Below are 19,280 nucleotides of genomic sequence, written 5' to 3'. Positions count from 1 at the left end.
GTATTACCAGTAAGTGGTGGTGGAGGGAGGCACCATGAGTGGCCTGACTTGACTCTGGTGGGCTTGGTGCCAGAGCAGTCAGGTGTGCTGCTGCAGCAGGTTGAAGGCCCAGCTTCCTGCTGCCCTCCTCTTGAACTGCCCCTGGGACCTCACCTGGCTAGAAATGAATCTCTTCTCAGGTGTGTTCATTACTTGTATCTGACACCCTCCCACCTTGTCTCTGCACATTTCCTGTGGGGTTTTTGAGGAATTGGAGGTGACAGGTAGAGTGCCCATGTGTGAGAATTTCAGACTTGCACAACACAATGACTTAATATATTGAAGTGATTAATTTACACATCTCTGAATGTGCCAGTCATTCAGGTTGCTGTTTACTATTAGCATATTCTGCATTTTGGCTGCTGATGTGTGCTCTTTAATGTATTCTTAATGAAGCAGTTCACTTAATTCTTTTTCCTTCACCTTTCTGTATTGAAAGTGTAGCTACCAAGGGAAAAATACACCAGAGATGTGAAAGCATATATAAGTGCTTTTGTGTGCTATTGTTTTGGTTGTGTTGCATTCTTGCTTGCTAGAGGAAATAGTTCAAAGTCAGGGTAAGAAAAATTTGAAGTCATAAATGAGGTGAATATTTTCACATGAGAGTTATTCTGTTCCCATAGTTTACTAAGATCTTGTCAATCCTCTGGTATGAGAAGGTCTTAAACCAGAATATTTTTAGAGATAGTCTGGCTCAATAGCAGATTACTGAGCTCAGTGTTGGGAGTATCTGGGTGAAACTAGCCAGTGTTATTCATGAGGCCAGACTGGGTGCTTACAGTAACTCTGGACTTTGAGCTGTGCTCATGTTCACAGATCACTGTCAAATAATGACTTCTTGGCTTCTAAAATTTCAGAGAAACATCTGCAACTGCTGCAAATCTCCAAGTGTGCTGGTATTCCAAAACTGTCTGGTTTAACTGGGCATTAACTCTCTTGAGAAATGTATCTCTTGAATCTTATACATGGTGTTTTTGTTTCTGTTCTGTAGAGTTGAAACTGGTCCTTTTCATTCCTTCTGGCAAATAATTATCAAATAGTTACAGTAGTATTTCATGCTTGGTGACCAGTGTTTTTCTGCTTTAGTCCTGAATAGCAAAAAAAAGACTACTTGAATTTAACATCTTGATGTAGATTCAGAGGTGTTCTGACTGTAATCACAGTTATCCTTTTTGCTTATCAGTGCTTGATATAGCATATATGAGCTTGGAGTGAGGTGGTGGCAAGTGGATTTGGGTGAGAGATCCTGAGTTTCCTGAAACTTCCTGATGCCTTCAAGCAACCACTGATGCCTCAAACATTTTAAAGGGGAGTCTCCAACTTCAGAGAATTAATTAGCCCTCCAAGGCAAATTTTGTGTGGTATAACCAAAAGGAGACCTGATGAAAGAACATGCTGTTTTAATTTCCTGAAGTTAATCGCTTAATAGGAAGAACTCAGTCAAGCTTGTGCCTGGCTGCTTAGCAAAGAAATCTGCTGCTGAATGATGGGCAGCTTCTCAGGGATTAGTATGTTCATGGAGCAGAACAATATCTGTGATGATTTGTCTTGCCGTCTCTGCTAAGACGTGCCTAGTAGGATTCCTTGAAGCTGCTGAAAGTGGATAGGCTAAATGTGGTATGAGTACTTTGGTTCTTCCAGAGCCTGTTCTCCATCTTACTACTTTGGTATCTTGCAGTAGCTGCAGAAGTGGAGTGGTCTGGGGGTTAGTTGCATACTAGTTCAGTTTGGGTTTCATGCTAATTTGCTGGCCTGGAAGGGTGTGGCATGTGTTATTAAACTGAGTTCTTGTTTAATGTTGTTGCGGTGGTGAGAAGGAAATGAGCTTGGGTTTTGTAAGAGATGAGGCAGAAGGTAAAGAAGTGGGGCAAGGAAGCAAATGCCAAGCAACAAGAGGGAACCACGTGTCTGAAGTGATGATAATTGTTATAAATGTACAGTCACTTTGTCAAACAACTAATATTTTTGGTGGTTCTATTTCCCTATAATTTGCAACATGAGGAGTTAATGAGTGAGATGTAGAAGGTGAAAAATAAATATCTCAGAACATGCATTCAAGACAAGATAGTATAAAGAGTAAGAAGCAGAGCCTCTCCACTTCTAATAAGTATCGTTGGCTTGCTCTTGACTTGTGTAGAAGAAAATTAAAGTAAATGTTGTATGTGTTATTTTGATCTGTCTGCTCAAAAACATACAGGGATAATAAGAGTCCAGGATTTACAGATTGCCAAACATAGGTTTCAAGCAATCAGGTTTTCAGTTTAGTCTACTGCAGAGTTGTGTAGAGATGATAGATGAGCCAAACTTTGTTATTTACTTGGTAGCGATTTTTTTTTTTTGTTTTGAAGCTTGTACAGATAGGTAACATCCTGGAAACTATAGCTGATGTCTGCAGGCTACACTTACTGGTTTCCAAGGTGTATGCATTTGGGGGCAGGGAGTAAAACAAAATAATGACCTATAACTAACAGCTCAGGGCAGGGGGAACAATGTGTTGGTACTGAAGCATCTGGTTATAAACTGTGCCTCTAATGTGACTGTGCCAGGTGATTTCTCTGATAGACTGTAAATCCTGGTTGCATTATTGACATATTGCATGACTGTAGTGACTTAGGTTTGTGTTTGTGAAGAAAAAAAGATGATGCTTGCCTCACTGGGACACCCCATAGATTAATATTGTATAGACATCTCACTGACACACTTACTGGTATGACAGCCTTGCCAGTTTTGTTCCTGTTCTGGTAGGTGCAGCTTTACCAACATCCTTCACTAACTTGCCCTGTCAATTCCAAAATCAACTGACAAAACTTGCAGCTTGTTTTTGGGACGCTTGTTTGAATGGAGCATCCAAAATTGTTGTAAGGGAGATTATTTTTAAAAAAACACCCCACAAAACTAATATGTACAGCAAACCAGAAGCTTCTGAAATGAGCACATTCTGACTGAAGAAGTACCTTTATGGATGAATCATCAGCTTGCTTTTGCAGATAATTGCCAGAGTAACTTAGTTATTTCCAGGTGAATTTTTGTGTGTTCTTATGAGTCAGAAGTCTTTTCCATAGCATCATGGAGATATTTCAGCTGAGGGCCTGCTCTGTCCTGGATGTTAGAAAAAGGATGTTTCTGTAGGGCAGTGTGGATAGGCTACTTTGCCCTGTCTAGTTTTCAGTGCCTTTGAAGAAAAAAAAAAGTTGAGCTGTAAGACAGGGAAACTACTAAGTTTTTTGTCAGTGCTGTGGTTTCTTTCTGGGATTGTTTCAGGTGATGTAAAGAATTACATGGGTAAAGGACTTGCCTGGATTGTGATACAGTAGGTGACCAATAGTAGCCATAATAAAAGTACTCATTACATCCATTGTAGATAAACACTTTTGCTCAGGTGTAAAGACTGTTATAAAATAAAATTGTTTGAATCCCCATGCACTGAGGAATATCTCTTGGGATGGAGGGGAGAGGGTACATGAAAGCTATTTTTCAGATGGAACTCAAAGAAAAAGTACTCCAGGCTCCCAGCAAAAACTGTTCAGCCCTTAAAGAAAAAAGGCAAAACTGATTTGAGTGGAAAATCCTTACTGATTATTTTTTTTCTTAATCTTACAGCTGATTGCAATGCCGTTCTTAAAGCTCTACAGCCCATTTTTCAGGAGCAGGGAATGACAGAAACAGTTCATAACTGGGAAGACCATGGTTATTTAGCAACCTACGTTAAAAAAAATGGCAGGTGAGTGGATTTTCTTTTCCCTCCTATAGACTCTGTTCCCTCTGCTCCCTTACAAATACTTATTTCTCCCTGTATTGGGTCTCCTTCTGGGATGCAGGCAGGGCAAACTGTTCTTTTACTAGCCTTGTGTACGAAGTGACTAAAATAAAGCAGAATACTGTTGATAATCTTGTCTGTAACATCTTGCAGTTTGGATATTGGAACAGTTGAATTGGTCAAGTCCGGGTGGTATTGATGCAGTAACATTATATGGTGTCTTGGTCTTAGGGCCAGTCCTTCCAGATGCAGGACAACTCAAGTCAGACAAATGTATTTGCAATTTTTCTGACAATTGAATGTCTAAATATGTTCAAGTCTAACCTTATATATAACCTTTTCCTGATGAAAATTTTCTGTCTTGTTGTATGTGCTTTTAAACATTTCATTATACGCTTCAAATTCTCAAGCAGCTACTGAAGTAACTAACAGCATGACAAAGGTGGTTGGTGTCATTAGTGACACTCTCATAAGCAGAATCTACTGGGATAAACTAGTAAGCAAAACCACATTCACTTCATTTCCTGAGGCTGCTGTAAAGTGTCAGGGTTAGTTAATTATTGTATACATTTATCTGGCCTATTTATTTCCTTCATTGAATGGCCTTCATTTGTTTCCAGTTATTCAATTGTTTGTTCTTGACATTCATTGTGGCAGTTGCTGCTTTTGTTCTTTTTGAACTCTTTACTTACTTTTGTGTCATTCAGGGTTGGGGTTAAGCTATATAAGCTTTAATTTGTTGTCTCTCTTCTCCTGGGTGTCCTGTTAAGCAGCTCAGTTGGCCACACTCCTAACATGAGAATTGTCTAAGGATTTTTAAGTTGTATTGGTGTTTTTTCATAGAGACAACTGACATATTTAGTAGGAAAATCAGATCCTATGTGGGTGTGTTGCCTGCCGGAATTTGTGTCTCTGTAGGCTTATTCTGTGTGAACCTATTTGTATGTACAGCTCTGTATTTATGTATTTCATATATAAAAGTAGTGTATAGTAGTATAAAACTACACTGGTAAACTTGGGGCGTGACTTAAGGTAACAAGTAAGGGGGCATGAGTAGTAGTCCTATGTTTATATCTTTCCCAGTCATGCTCTATGAAGTTCTTAATATATTTCGGTCAGCTTTTCAAATGTGACACTGGCTTTTTCAGATGAAAATTATTTTGTTATACTTGACATGTCTAGAAAAAGCTGTTACTTGTCTCTTGGTTCTGTACAGTCTGTCTTATTCTGTTTTTAGCTACTTGTGCTCTTATGTTCTTGAATAATTTGATAAAGATTCCAGTTCTGGGTAACCTTTTGTGTCTGAGGTCAGTGATAAGCTAGCCAAGTTGGTAATTTACTACTCTGGTGCTGTTCTTCCTCTGTATTGGATTAAGCTTGTATTCAGTTCCTCTAAAAAGATAGTATCAAGGATACACGGACTCTGAATAATTAGAAGGTAAAATGTCTAAAAGTAGAAAGGACTTAGAAGATTTAAAGGTTGGCTTGCTTTGATTACATGGCTTCATTTTGCTTTCCTGCATTTCCTTGAGTCTGAAAGCAATGCGAGATGCCAATTCTCAAACTGGCTTTCCCCTTTGCAGTCTTACCTGATCATTCGCTTTAAGACAGCCTCTTCTAAAGGAGTGGTTTCCAGAGTTGAATTACCTGTCTTTTGGCATGTTCCAGGAGCTATCTGGAAAACTGTCTCCTGTTGTATAACTTTTCCAGGAGATAACTGAACTGGCATCTAGAAGCATCTCTGAGTAAGATCCTTACAAAACTCTAAAGTATCTGACCTGATTTCTCTTACTACACTGTCAACTGAAAATAGTCATTGCTGCAAATTTCACTGTCTTCCTCAAGTGCTAGAGTATAATACTAATGAATGTTTGAAGGGGGAAGAAAGTATGTAAAAGTTGACATGTCTGTGTAGGAGACCTGGGAAGGAATTAATGGGAGGGACAAACCTGTGCACTGGTGTCTAGTGCACTCATGGTAACAGAAGAAAGTTGGTCAAGTTGCCAGTTTACATGGCAAAGTAGAGAGCCCATGTGGGGATGTCCTTGTTGCTCTGAGTATAGGCTTGGGAATTCAACATATTAGAGAACTATAAATAAATCTACCTCCAGTCAATTTTTTGATGCTTTTCAGAACTGTCCTCAAGTAGATAGTATGGTGGAGGGGAAGTGGGGAGAACAGGATGCTGCTTCCTGAAAGTCATGTGAAGTAGATGAGCTTTAGCAATTGCTGAGCATTCATACTGATTCTAAATGGGTTCTTTCCAGTGTGTTTTACTGTTGTTGATCTTGTGCTTTCCAGCAGCATGACACTTTGAATCATCTAGCTTTTCACTATGCTGCAGGGGGAGGTAGGGGCAATCACTCAGACATCTATATTGCTGTAGACTGGCAGCTTGCTTCCTGGATTTCTTCTTTAGGGCTACACCAGCAGTTTGTCAGCTGGTGAGGTCCTGGGTTGGTTTGCTCCAGAGTCTTCTCCCAAAAGGCAGTGTTAGTGAGGCTGCACAGTTTGGACTGTTCCTGCTGTCACACAGTTGTATCAAGTAGTGAAGTAGCCTTACTTTTCTCAACATACAACCCTTGTGCCATGCTCCAGGGCATGCAGTGCATATGATCAGCTTGATGTAAAATATTTCCCTGGTGACTGCAGCAGAGCCCTCGGGTGACTTTAGAGGCTTTGATATGGCAGTTAGTGGGTTGAGGGAGAAACATCACTGTCTTGAGGCTGTAGGAATACTGTGTGGGCCACAGGGAGAGCTGGGACTAAGTGACGTAAGCATGGATGTGGCCTGCCGGTTCTTGGGGAATGTTCAGCTTCTTGAGCCATCCAGGCTGAATGCAACAAGTTCAATGAAGTATTGGTTCTCACTTGTTTCGTAGCATCATATGCTGTGCCTAAACTAGAACTGTTTATCTTTTCAACTCAGTGAGAAGTATGATAGAGAATACTGAGTTTCAGGAAAAAAATGTGGACTTGGATGTCTCAGTATTTAGAGCATCTAAGTAAGACATGAGTGTGCTTTCTTCTACTGCAGCACCTTTTTTGCCTTTTCTGATTTGCATAGGCAGATTGACTTGCTCTGTCACTGTCCCTTTGACATGTTTTTTTAGCAGTCAGGTGTAGAAGTCTTCCCTTCTCCTTGTAAACATGCAGGTGCCACAACCCTGCTTTCCTTGTTCTCCCATGTGTTCTGTGCTTCACTGTCTGCCTCACTAATCCAACCATGAGTGGGCTCCCCAACAGAATAATCATTAACTGTCAAAGTTTTAGTTGAGCTTGGCTTTAATGTAAAATTACTGTTGTCAGCTTGATGTTAAATTGTGTACAAGTGTTGTCAGTTCAAAATTACATTTGCTAATGAAGACTCTTAATCCTTATGAAATAAGTTCTCAAAGTTCTAATATAATACAGGTCTGAAAATAGTTGAGCTTCAAAGAGAAGCTATCCAGGAGAGCATCCTAAACATAATAGGGAATTGCAGTTTGATACAGCCTCAAAACTAAAGAATGAACAAGAGTGTACAGAAGAGTTGAATATTAAGAGGGGAATGCTTGCTTTGCAAGTGGCTGTTTTTTTTCTGGTGCAGTATTAAATGCAAATTAATGAAGAATGGTTATTGCTTTCTCCTGGTATATTCATTGCCATCTGAACTCCAGGGCATACTGAGTTTATCTTCCCTGGAAATTACTGACTTTAGCTAGACAACTTATTGTCTGTAGTGGTGTTCATTAAAGTACTTCTCTGTGCTCTGCCAGCCCCATTAAACTCTGAATTGGGGATCAGTAGCATGTGCAGGAGAAGCTTTCTGTCAGTTCTGGTACCTCAGCAGTTTTGTTTTCTTAAGTTTTCATATCACTTAAACTGCATATACTTTTCTATGGCAGACTTAAACAGTGTCTGTTTATGTCAGTTGATACAGTTTCAGTTAACTGAAACAAGGGTGTGAACACTTAAAAACCAATGGACTGAACAGTTAAAAAACCATGCAAAACAGAAACATTTGATGAGTGTTAAGAATGAACTGGTGAACGTACAGAGGATTTGATACTAACTAAATAGGCTTTATTTTAATGCCAGTAATTTAATGTCTGCATTTTATTTGAGACCTAAAGTCATAAAATGTTTATGTTAAAGTATCTGTCATAACTAGGAAGAAATTAGCCAGGGCAAAACTGTACTTCTGGAAATGAAGTAGCCACAAGTTTCCTGTAAGGATGGCTTGGTGTTACTGGGTGCAAAAATTCCCCAGGATGAAAGATGCATGAGTTGGTGCTGCATGAGTAGGGGCTCTGTCAGTATGCACGTACAAGCACATTTCTAACCAGCCAAAGGTGACTGAGCCGTTGCAAGACAAAGATGCCCAGCTGTATGTAATAAACTGGGTACTAATCCCAGGGAAAAAACGTTTGAGATGAGATAGTAATATGTTGCTAAACGGTGTCTACACTCCAAAGTCTGCAGAGATAACCCCCGTAGCCTGCAGGGTGCCCCGTGCTACAGATTGTTGAATTGTGGGCGCTGCTGTTGACAAAACTTTGTCTCGGACCCATGGAGGGCTGTGACAGTTAAACGAATTGGAGCTGATTTGGGGATTAAGCCATGCTTTCCTGTTGTCATTACCAAAGCAGCAGATCGCTGTTCTCCTTTGTCTGAAGCTAAGCAAGCAAAAGTCACATGTGGCAACTCTACCTGGTCCATTTACTTTGTGATTTACTCAGACAAAGGACCTAATTGAGGGAAGTTCAGCTGAAAACATTTACTAATGTGGTTGTCAACACAAGGCTCTAGAGCTGGGTGGGAAATGGCTCACTTCAGCCACTCGGGTCCCTGTCTCTGGTGGTGGGGATGGATACATGTCTGTCTGCTTTGCCAGCCCCCTTGCCCAAACGCTGGTTGGGGAACAGTTGCGCATGCAAGAGAGGAGCTCTGCATCCCGAGTTTTGGGGCCCCAGCAGTCTTGTTTTCCTGAGTTGTTTTCAGGTCACTTCCAGAATGTTTTCAGGGTCACCTTAAGCAGCATGTTCTACTGAAGTATCATGGTAGTTTAGACTGGACAGTTAAAGACTTCACATTCCTAACTTTTTAAATCTCATTTAATGTATATAGTACTTTGTACAGAGTCATAGGGCCCAGTATATCTTAACAGATTTTAAAAAAGTTACTAAATCTAGGTTAAGGAGAAAATAATGAAAGCTAATCTGTGGGAATTGTTGAGTATCTTCTCAACTAATACTATATTTTAATGGCATCACTGCTTGTGAGCAAGTACTCTTCTGTTACACACTCTTACCAGGGTTTCTCTTGTCCTTTGTGCATCCATGCTCCCTCTTGTCATGTTCCATGTTCTTTAAAAACCCACAAAATCTGAAACTTAGAGTCACTGTTTCTTCAGTAGAAGACTCTTACAAAAGCTTTGACCTCCCCTCTACACACATCCATTTTTAGCTTCTGTGTCTGAATTCTTGTTTAGAGAAGTGTAATCCTACTGGCATTTGACTTCACTGTTCACAGCAAGATTTACCCATTTGAAGTTGGTTTCTATGTCACTAAGGTAATGTTGAATAATGTTAACACCATGAAGGGAGGGCTGAGTGTTTTTTCTTTTCTGTGTTAGTCTTTTGCAAACCACACTATATGCTAGTCAGCATATTTTAAAGGAGCAGGATGAACATTCCTCAGCTCTTTGTTTCAGATGAAAATGTAGCTTATTCATGGAGTTACCTAGAATACAAAAATGGACTGAAGAAGTAGAAGTAGTTGCTAGGACTCAGCAACAGTTTAGAACCATGGTAGGTTCCATTGGTTTAATTTACTGATCTTGTAAAAAGAACAAGACTAATGCTATAGTGAAAAACCGGTTGCTTAACTCCTTAAGGTCCCTTAGGTTCTCTAAGATGAAGAGCACTTAAAAAGTATGCTTTACTGAAACAATGTCATGGCAATTTTTTTTATTTGTGGTTTTTCTAGTATAAGCAGGTTTTCATTTCTTCCCTGGTGTGTAATTTGACAGGTGATGCTTTTATTGGCAAGTTATTCTTCAGATACTTGAACTATTCTGTCTACTCTAGAGTGACTCAAAGTTAGTCTGTCAGCAGATAGATGCTCTTGACAGGTGAAGAGGGGTTTGTTGGTACCTGTCTGTCTATCCAGTTTTATTCTCTAGGCATGGTGGTAGTGGAAAATCCTTTCTCAAATATGTGGGACTGCAATGTTTCTTACTCCTCAGTACAAGTAACTAAGGTAGGATACACATTTTGGTTTAGAATGTGTTGATCTCCCTTCTTCTAGTTCTTAAGTAAAGGTGTTCATCCAAAGCCTTTTTCAAACAGTTAATTTTTGATTTATGCAATTGGGATTTATTTCTTAATATCTGATGTTCCCCGTTGTTCAGGTGGCAAGATGCTGCACTCGATAGAACTATTTCTGTTGTTGAGGCTCGTTTGCATGTGAACACAACAAGCTTGAGTACTGCCTTAGAAGATGTGGCAGGTATACAGGTGCAGCAACAAGTGGGGCTTTGTTACAGTGGGGCCGCTTTTCACATGCAGATTTTGTTGCCTAATGGAAAGGAGGGGATCCCTTCTCGCTGAGCTTTTTTCTCACTGCTTTTATGAACGTGTATGCAAGCACACACCAAAGGTGTGGCAGGTGTTTTATTCTGAAAACGGGAATTAAATTTTTCAGTAAGAAGATGCAGGAAGGGAGACTTGTGAAGAAAGCTTCATTTTTCAGTTTTTCCCCTCATTTGGATTGTACAGTAATCTTTGCTATGTTTTCATAGGTAGAAGATGGAAGCTGTATTATCATAGTTCTTGGAAATCCTCCTCTAAAAGAGCTGATGCTGCTGAAAAGCTGCATTCATGTACTTTCTGCCAAGCAGACAAGTGTGAAGTAACAAAAGCCAGCATAGCCTTTGCTCTCTGCTGATTGAAGCTACTAAGTCTTTTGTGGGTTCAGCCTTGGCCTGCTGCTGTTGCCTTCATGCTACTAGACTGGTTGCTTTTCCGAATGTGCACTTGTATGGTTTGCTGTGTGTTTACATCTTTACAGGTGTCTTATTTTGGATGTTTATTTCCAACCAGGTGACTTCTAACCAAAGTATAAACAACCTGGATCTGTATTGGCTGCTTTGAAAATTTTGAATTTAATTCAAGGTTGTTTACCATAAAGTAACTGAGATTATCACCCAGACACTTAAAACTTGAATTTTTGTCCCACTGCACCAGCCTGGTGCCCGCCTTTCATCTCTCTCCCCTGCAGATGTTAGGACCCTGCTATTCCAGTAGAGTTAACAATTTGATGAAATGAATGATGGTTCTGCAGTGTTACTGTCTCTGTATTCTAATGCTGTCATATCACTTACGATAAGTCCGAAGTTGTGTGGTTGTGCTTTTCAGAGCCAACACTCTGCCTCTTCTTGCCTCTCACCTAAAAAAAGACCTCAAAGCAAAGACAGTAACATAATGTGCTGAGGAAATATTTCATGTAGTCACAGGGGAAGTGAAGACAATGTGAGCTGTCAAATCTTAGGACAGCTATGTGATTCTTGTAGGAGAAGAATTTAAAAGGAAACTCAAGTCATGAGACAATTAATCTGTTGCTTGTTTGTGTAAGTAGCAGCCCCTGGAATATGGGAATAAACTGATGAAAAGTGTTTCTAACTGTGTAAATATTTCTGGCACTGTACCAGATTTCAGAGAACTTAATAACAGTGCTGTCTTACGAACTGTAAATACTTGTTTCTCTCTGTAGTGCTGCAGCTCTGAGGGCCTGGAGCAGGTCTACTGACTTCACCAGGAATGTCCCTTTTCACTCTGGTTGTGTCCAAAACCTACTGGAGTGACCAGTGCTTCCATCTAGCGAGTTCTGCTCTTTTGTCTTCCTCTCCTTTAAAAAAGAAAAAGATATCTCCTGGAACCTTGTGATAAAGCTATTTGTTCTTACACTTATGCCTTACTATTTTTTCTTCTCATGTTAGGCATGTTACAAAATAAATCCTTGCTGACATGAAAGTCTTACAAATAGAATCCTGGTAGGGTTTTCTCCAGAGCTTTCCCTTGCAGTAGCAGTTCTCTCCATGCTAAGTACCAGGAGACTCTTGGAGGGATATGCAACTGATTTGAGTCCCTTTGGTTCAAGGTGTTGTAAGGTCACAGAGGTGTGTTAAAAACTCTGAAGCCCCATAGAGACTGGGGGGTGAGCGTGTGTGTGTCCTGCCCTCTCTTATTTGCTGTTTAGTGGTTCTACTTGTGTTTTAGTGCTACTGATGGGAACATCAACTTAAGCTGTAAGATGTGGTGGTCACTGTGCAAAATATGAAGTGGTCCATGTATCAAAAAAGTACTGAACTGTGTCAGCCATCAGTGAGTGTGGCACAACATCCTAAAATGTGCAGTGTTTACCTGCTGAAATTCAGAATAGCTTCCTCTGCTTTGCTTTGGTTTTGGCAGGAGTACAGTCAAATGAGTTTGCTGGTTCTTCCTAAATACTTTCTTATATAGCTTGTATGAGAGAGGCTGCCTTAGAGTTTTGAATACTGAAAAACACTCATTCTTCTAATTAGCTCATAAACCTGGTCTCTTAAGTGGTAGCACTCTGTGGTAGTTAAAGGGGGGGGGGGGGGGGGGGGGCGGGAAGAGAAAAACATCTTTGTTTACTCCTGAACTATTTTCTGTTCATCCTTTCATCAGGGTTAAACAGTATGTTTCATTTTATGCAGGAGTAATTTCCTGGGGTGGGGGGGGCAGGGAATGCATATTTTAAGGCTATTCTGTGGTTTCTCTTAATAGCCATTGGGAGTACAGCCCTCTCCTGGTCCCTAATCACAAGCACTTGTCCGGAGGACACTTAGTGGACAGCTGCTGGGGGGGCGGGGGGTGTCACTGAAAGTGTGGCAATCTGCAGGTTCTTGGGAGGGGGAACACGGGCATGCACGTATTGCATAGAAACATCTTTCTTCCTGAAGGTAAGACCTGTACATAAAGTCTTCAGGAAAGCCTGAGACTTCCCAGGCCTATCTTTGGAAGGGAAGTGGGTAACAGTCTGGTTTCTCTGTCAACTCTGAACACATCACTGCGAGAGTGTTTATTCTAGAATCACTTCAGTTGGTTTCATCATTTGATCATTTTAGTTACCAAAAATTATAATCTTCAGATAACATTTACAGAATATTCAGGATTTTCTTTCTGACTGTAGCTGGGGGTGTTTGCTAGCCAAAGTTCCCACTGCCACAGGAGAGGTGGTGTTCATATTGAGGCTAACAATTTAGGAAAGGAGCTCTGGAAGGGACAAAAAAGGTGGGAGTGGTGGGGAGATGGGAGGTCACCTAAACTTTTTGTCTCAACAAGAGCTGGTATGTGTTTTGCCTTCGAGGCTGAGTGGGATGATGAAAGCAGACAAGAAAGAAAGGGGCATTCAAAGAACTGTTTACAGCTTTACCTGGGGTTTCTCTGTGTTGTACTAATGAACTTCCACCCCTGAATACCCTTTTTTCTTTGCTCAGCTGTTCCTGTTACCATCCCCTCCTCTGCCCTCTTCTTTCAGTGTATGCTTCCCCTGCCTTCCTTTACGTAATGCCCTTGTAGCTTTTCTGTTTCTTCTTGTCTTGTCCCCTCCCTAGTATGGAAAGGATATCACCTCTGCTACTCTGTTTTTATTTTCTTGTGTCCTTCCCCATAGTCCTTTGTTGCAAGTTCTTGAAGGTCCTCTATTCGTCCACCGAACACCTAGCATGGTGAAGTCTTGCTCTTTGGTATTTAACTGCTCTTGTAATAAATACAGTATACAATAGGAATTTTGTCTGTCTTGCATCTGTATTCATCAATGAGAGTTTGTTGCTGTAATTTCTTTGCCAGTCAAGACTGTGGCTTGCTCAGGACAGTTATTGTTTCTCACTTACAAATTTTTATTCACCTTTGAATGTGGGCACTGTTTTTGTGAATAGTTGCTATAAAGTTTAAAAAAACCCAAGCAGACAAAAAAGTAACCCTCCCCCAAAAGAAACCAAAAACCCAAAGTACAACCCTGAAGAAGTGAGAAGGAAGATATAGGGGGAAGGAAAGTGTCCAGTTTTCTTGAGGCTTGATTTCAATTAAAAAACAAACCCAACATAACACACCTCTTCAAGCAGGCCTTATTTAAAGAGCTGAGACTAGTAGGTAGTGTATTTTGCCCTTGTACCATAGTTGTTCTGGTTTAAACACCCTGTTCCACTGCCTTGTTGCCTGATGATTTTATTAGTCATGTAGTGACTGGCATGCTCTTGCAACTTTGTTTGCTGCTTAGTGACTTCCCAAGGAAGACCGGAGCTGGCGCTGCCAACAGTTACGGACAGCAGGGAAAAGAAATGTGCATTCTGAATTTAATGTAACTTATTTCAGACTTTCCTCACTCTGATTTGTTGATAATAAAATAATCACTGCTGTGTCTCTTTCTTGTAGCTTTGCCAATTTGAGAATTCACCCTCATGGATTAGTGTTGGTTGATCTGCAGAGCTACAATGATCATATGAAAGGAAGAGAGGAAGTTGATCAGGTATGAGTGCTTATCTTACTGGGCTTATCAAATTGCATGGGGAGCCCCTTCTCTTCTTTAGGTGTATCAAAGTGTATCTTATGGACGATTTTTAAATATCAAAGTTAGTTCAAACCTGAATACTTCCAGATGAGTAGTAACACCTGTTGTAGTTGCACACACATACGAGTGCGCATGCAGACACATACTCTTTTGCGTGTCCTGGGCCTCATCATCTTTGCTGTAGAAGTTATAAAGACATAGCAGCCTTGGTTAGGGCTCAGGTCTGTTCAGGTACCCAGAGCAGTGAGGGAGAAGTGATATTCAACCTGCAACCTGATGTATTAGTGTGTGATTTTTTTTTTTTTCTTCTCTTATCTGAGAGATAGGAAGCCTCTATATTCAAAACTTCTTCCTCATGGAGAAAAATTTCACCTTCCCTTATATGAAGGCTCCAGCAATTGGATATTGCAGGGGAATAGGCCACTGCTTTGGTGGGAATGAAACCTTACAGGGTTCTTGAGTTCCCTCTTTTGCTGTGCCTGAAAGGTCTGGCTATTTTATCCTGCAGGACAGCTAAATGCAGTGATGACAGCTGCTACAATATGCACATTCTTGCTAGTAACGAGGTTAAGGTGACCAGCTAGTTATTCATAGGCTTCTAATGTTACATTTCAAAGTCTTCTAATGCAGGTGCTGCTTTTTATTGCCTTCCAAATTCTAATTTAACAGATATTTTACATTAAGTGATCACCTATAAATTCCACCTCTCATTTGATATTTTTTTCAGCTGCTAAACAAAGTAGAAGAAAGAATGAAAGAATTGTTTCATGGTAATATAAAAAGGGTGAAACGGTGAGTTTGTAAATCTACTTCTGTTGTGGCTTGTCTGCATAGTTGCTAAAGATAATAAGCAAATAATGCTTTGCTGTACTGCGATGAATAGCCTGGAGTATGAATTTATGCATGTGATTTTCCCCAATATTTTAAAATTGTTTTATTGCAGAATTAAAGGTACTGTGAGGCTTGTCACTTTTTTAAGCTTCATCTTCAGTATTGTTACTTTGGGCAAGGATTACTGCTTTAATTTGCTGCACTGGTTGCATGAAATGGTGGGAGAAAATGCAACCAGGAAGTGAGAGCAGACTGCTCTGAAGGGTCTGGGGAGCCAAGGGTGGCAGGGGGATAGGCCAGGGCATGAACTGGACCCTTTGGGCCATGTCCCACAGCTTGTGGACAAGGTGAGCAGGGCTGGTGGTGGTGACCGGGGTTGGCCCCGGTTCTGTGACTGCCAGGCTGGGCTACAGTACTGAGGCAGCACCAAGACCAAGCTGGGTGTCAAGTATTGGCAAAAAGACTTGGGCAGGTATGGGTGGAGCTGCAGCATAGCTTGGGCAGGGACCAGCTGTGAGGGTTGGAGCTAAAATGAAGCTTAAGCCCTGGTGAGGGTCGTGCCCCAACAAGGTTTCCTGCAGCAGTTTCCTTCACAGCTCTGCCCCTGCTGTGGGCACTCATGGCAAACACCCCTGGAGAACCTGTGTGCTTAGGGCCCTGCCAAGAAGATAAAAATGTTTTGTAGCAAGCTTTTTTAATATAACTGATAACTGAAGAAGGGAGGCTTTGCAAGCCTCCTGTCATTTTGGTTTACTTAAATACAAGGTTATATAGTAAGATGTAGGGTTGCTAATTGTGCTTCATTGCTTGTTGCTGAAAGAGCATTCATGCTGGAGTTCCCCAGGGGTCTGGAAGGACACAGCTCATGTTGGTGCCTTCCTGGCAACTGTCTGACAGTGACTGACCCCATGAAACCCGGGAGCACTTAATGCAGGCAGGCACTTGCTGGAGGGTGCAGTGGGTGCAGAAAATAGGCAGAAGTGGAAATGGTTTAAGGAAAGCAAAAAGCAGTGTAAAATCAGTAAGATTTGGTAAAGCCAAGGTGCAAACTACAAGATGGGAAAACAGCTAAGCAGTAGTGTAACAAAGTGATCTGAAGGCTATACAAGACCACAGGTAAAGTGGTAGTGATTTTAAAAGTGATGTTATACCTCAATACTGGTTTTTTTGTGTTTTAACAGGTGTATGGAAAACATAGGTAGTTGTCTTGCTGTACCTTGTCCTTGTAAAGCCTTACCTGGGGCACAATGTGCAAATGTAGATAATCTTGTGTATGTGTATATGGGGGTGAAGCTCTCTTTGATGGTATTTTAATACTGAAATATTAGGAGTTTGTGGAATTCCTATGACAGGAATTTGTGAAAAATGGGTCAGGAAAAAGTCTGTCTGAAGTGATCTGCATTAATGGGGTTACCTTAGTATAGGATGATGAACCTCCTAGAACAGTGGATCTGGCATGGATCTTGTCTCACACCCCTCAACTTTTTTTATTTCTTTTTGTTAAATTTGCTTTGCATCCTTCTAGTTTTAGCTTCACACGTGCAGCAGCTCTGCTAGAAAAGCTGTTCCTGCCTCTTTGTTGTCTTGACATAGTGAATATAGATGTTCATGCTCTCACCGTGTGCTGCCATCTTGTGGCTCCCTAACGGTAGAAAATATTTCTTAAGTGTTTGAGAATCACTAGTAAATTTAGAAGCTTGTCTATGTCTGGTCTCCTACTACACCCTCCTGTGGAAAAAAAACACCCTTAACTCTCAGAAGTGTGTGGGGGAAATCTGATGAACTCTGTGCCTGCACATGTTGCTTAATAGAATGCAATCATTTTGATCATCCCTGCCATTTCCAATATAGTTTGTCTTTACAGGTAAAATACTGATTTGAACCAAGATATTTCTATATGGAATTAAAAAACCAAACAAACAAAAGTAACAAAACCAAAACAATCTATGCAGATGCTTGAACCACTTTTAGAAAGTAATGCAAACTGTTTAGCTGATGTACCAAGGATTGTGCTTATACACTCCAGGGTGACCTGGCTCAGTTTGAAATACTATAATAGTTTACTTTTTGTGTTTGTATATGTATTTAAAATGTGTCTCAGTACAACTTTAGAAGGGTGAGATCCACTAATCTCAAAGAAATAACATTCTTAGCTGAGCTGAAGGTGGGAAGAGGTTTTGTCATGGTGTTTTGTCTGTATTTTGCTTTTGTATTGTATCCATTTCTAGCCATGAGCCGATTCTTCTGTAGAGGCTGGTATGTTATGTAAATCCTCTCAGGGTAGAAATATTCACATGCACATCATAAGTTGTACATAAATAAGAACCATTTACATTTCATCTGTGCCTTAGCATGTTATGTATATTTAACATATGGCTGATAAGTTTCTTGTATCTGAATGTTAAATCTTGCAAGTTTTCTTAGATCCCTCTTGTAAATATTATTATGGTGAATCCATAGGATGTTTAGAGGGAGATTTTCTAGAAAATAAACATTCTCAAATGTTTTGTAATCTTCTGATTTATTCTTTCTAGATTGCCAGCCATTTTGAGAGGAGGTGTCATTGACAGATACTGGCCCACAGCTGATGGGCGCCTGGTGGAGTATGACATAGATGAAGTCGTTTATGATGAAGATTCACCTTTTCAGAATATTAAAATTCTGCATTCAAAACAGTTTGGGAATATTCTTATCCTCAGTGGGGATGTTAGTAAGTATCATCTCATTTGAGGATTTTTTTGTGTGAAACTAGGAAGTGGTGTTTTCTATCTTGCTATGGCACAGTTTTAATAGATTACTAAGGGTCATGATGCTAGAAGCTACATATGCATGTACACATATATCTGTTTCCTGAATACAAAGTATTTTAATTGGAAAGGCTGACTAGGGTAGAATCTGGAGTACAAAAAAAGATTTCTTTCTCCAAGGTCGTCTTTGCTGTGGAAGGTATCACAGGAGAATAGAAGTCAGTGTTCTCTAGCAGAGCTTATTCTACTCCTTCTATATGAGCTTTTACCCATTTGTTGCAAGTCCAGCCTCTTAAGGGCTTCTTTTTGACATTAAGACAAGCTACTTTGTGGGTCTTCAAAATGCAGTGGGATTCTAAAGAAATATGAAGAAGTAGGAGCTGGTGGGGGGAGTGTGTGAGGATAATCCTGCTGCTGCCTTAATTCTCTAAGGGAATTACCTGCTTGGTGAGATACAGGGCAGCTGTATCTTAAACCATTTAGCTGTTTTGTTGGTGAACATCATCTAACTTAATTTTCAAAATGCTCGGTTGAGTTCTAAGTTCATCAGAAGAGTGACCCAGTGTTTATGGAGGGTCTTTATATGTGGTACTCTGTGCCTGCTGATCTTTGTATTTTTGAAAGTGAACTTGGGAGAAGATGGGCTACTGTTCTTTTAAGCTGGATAAAAATGCTATTTGCAAGAAAATGTAGGTATCAAGGAATATGCTTTGTAAAATCTCTCAGTACTTACATTGAAAAATACTGACTGAGGTAAATGAGGGATGTTACTGTCTAGGTCTGGAATACCTAATTACAGTCTAATGGCAGAGTAATTAAGAAATTTGTCTATAGCTTTTTGAAATCACCAGGAATACGTCTAACCATTCCGTTAGCTTTCTGCAACTGTCAGGGGGACTTCTGTGCAGATGGCAGCTGAAAAGTGTTTTTATTGAATTCATTAGAAAGGTATTTTCTAAATCAGTTAGAATTGAATTTGAAATCACCAAATTAGGTATTCCATACTTTTAACCAGAAACTTTCATCAGAGTTCCATATGGAGATGAGGCTTTGTTTGAACACTGTCACGATGTGCCTCAAAGGAAAGTATGCCATTACTTATCTTCCATGGGATTTTAAAATACTGCTTTGTCATTGTTATTGTGCACTTATAAGCAAAGTGCTGATTGCCTAGCAGAATGATAGGATATGTCATGATGTGCTGCTGCACACAGCTTTGACTTTGTAGCTCTGATACGTTGTTATAGCTTAGGAATGTTTTGCCTGCTTTGAAGCTAATGGTGAACAAGTCAGCAGAAGGCATGCTTCAGGGCCCTTCAGCAGTTAAT

The 19,280-nt window shown here is 40.3% G+C and overlaps 1 protein-coding gene across 2 annotated transcripts in view; it reads left to right on the top strand.

Annotated features, from left to right (window-relative positions):
- SMS (spermine synthase) overlaps positions 1-19,280 on the top strand; it is a 51,372-nt gene that overhangs the window by 14,786 nt on the left and 17,306 nt on the right. For both annotated transcript variants that reach the window (XM_074814654.1, XM_074814656.1), the window contains exons 2-5: positions 3,640-3,760; positions 14,239-14,332; positions 15,102-15,166; positions 17,740-17,915. In XM_074814654.1, coding sequence (XP_074670755.1) covers positions 3,640-3,760; positions 14,239-14,332; positions 15,102-15,166; positions 17,740-17,915 — 456 coding nt within the window. The remainder of the gene's footprint in view (positions 1-3,639; positions 3,761-14,238; positions 14,333-15,101; positions 15,167-17,739; positions 17,916-19,280) is intronic.

The sequence above is a fragment of the Strix aluco genome, chromosome 2, assembly GCF_031877795.1.
Source record: "Strix aluco isolate bStrAlu1 chromosome 2, bStrAlu1.hap1, whole genome shotgun sequence".
Classification (NCBI taxonomy): Eukaryota; Metazoa; Chordata; class Aves; order Strigiformes; family Strigidae; genus Strix; species Strix aluco.
Note: the sequence above shows the minus strand (reverse complement) of the source record. Positions and strands in the feature narration are given on the sequence as shown.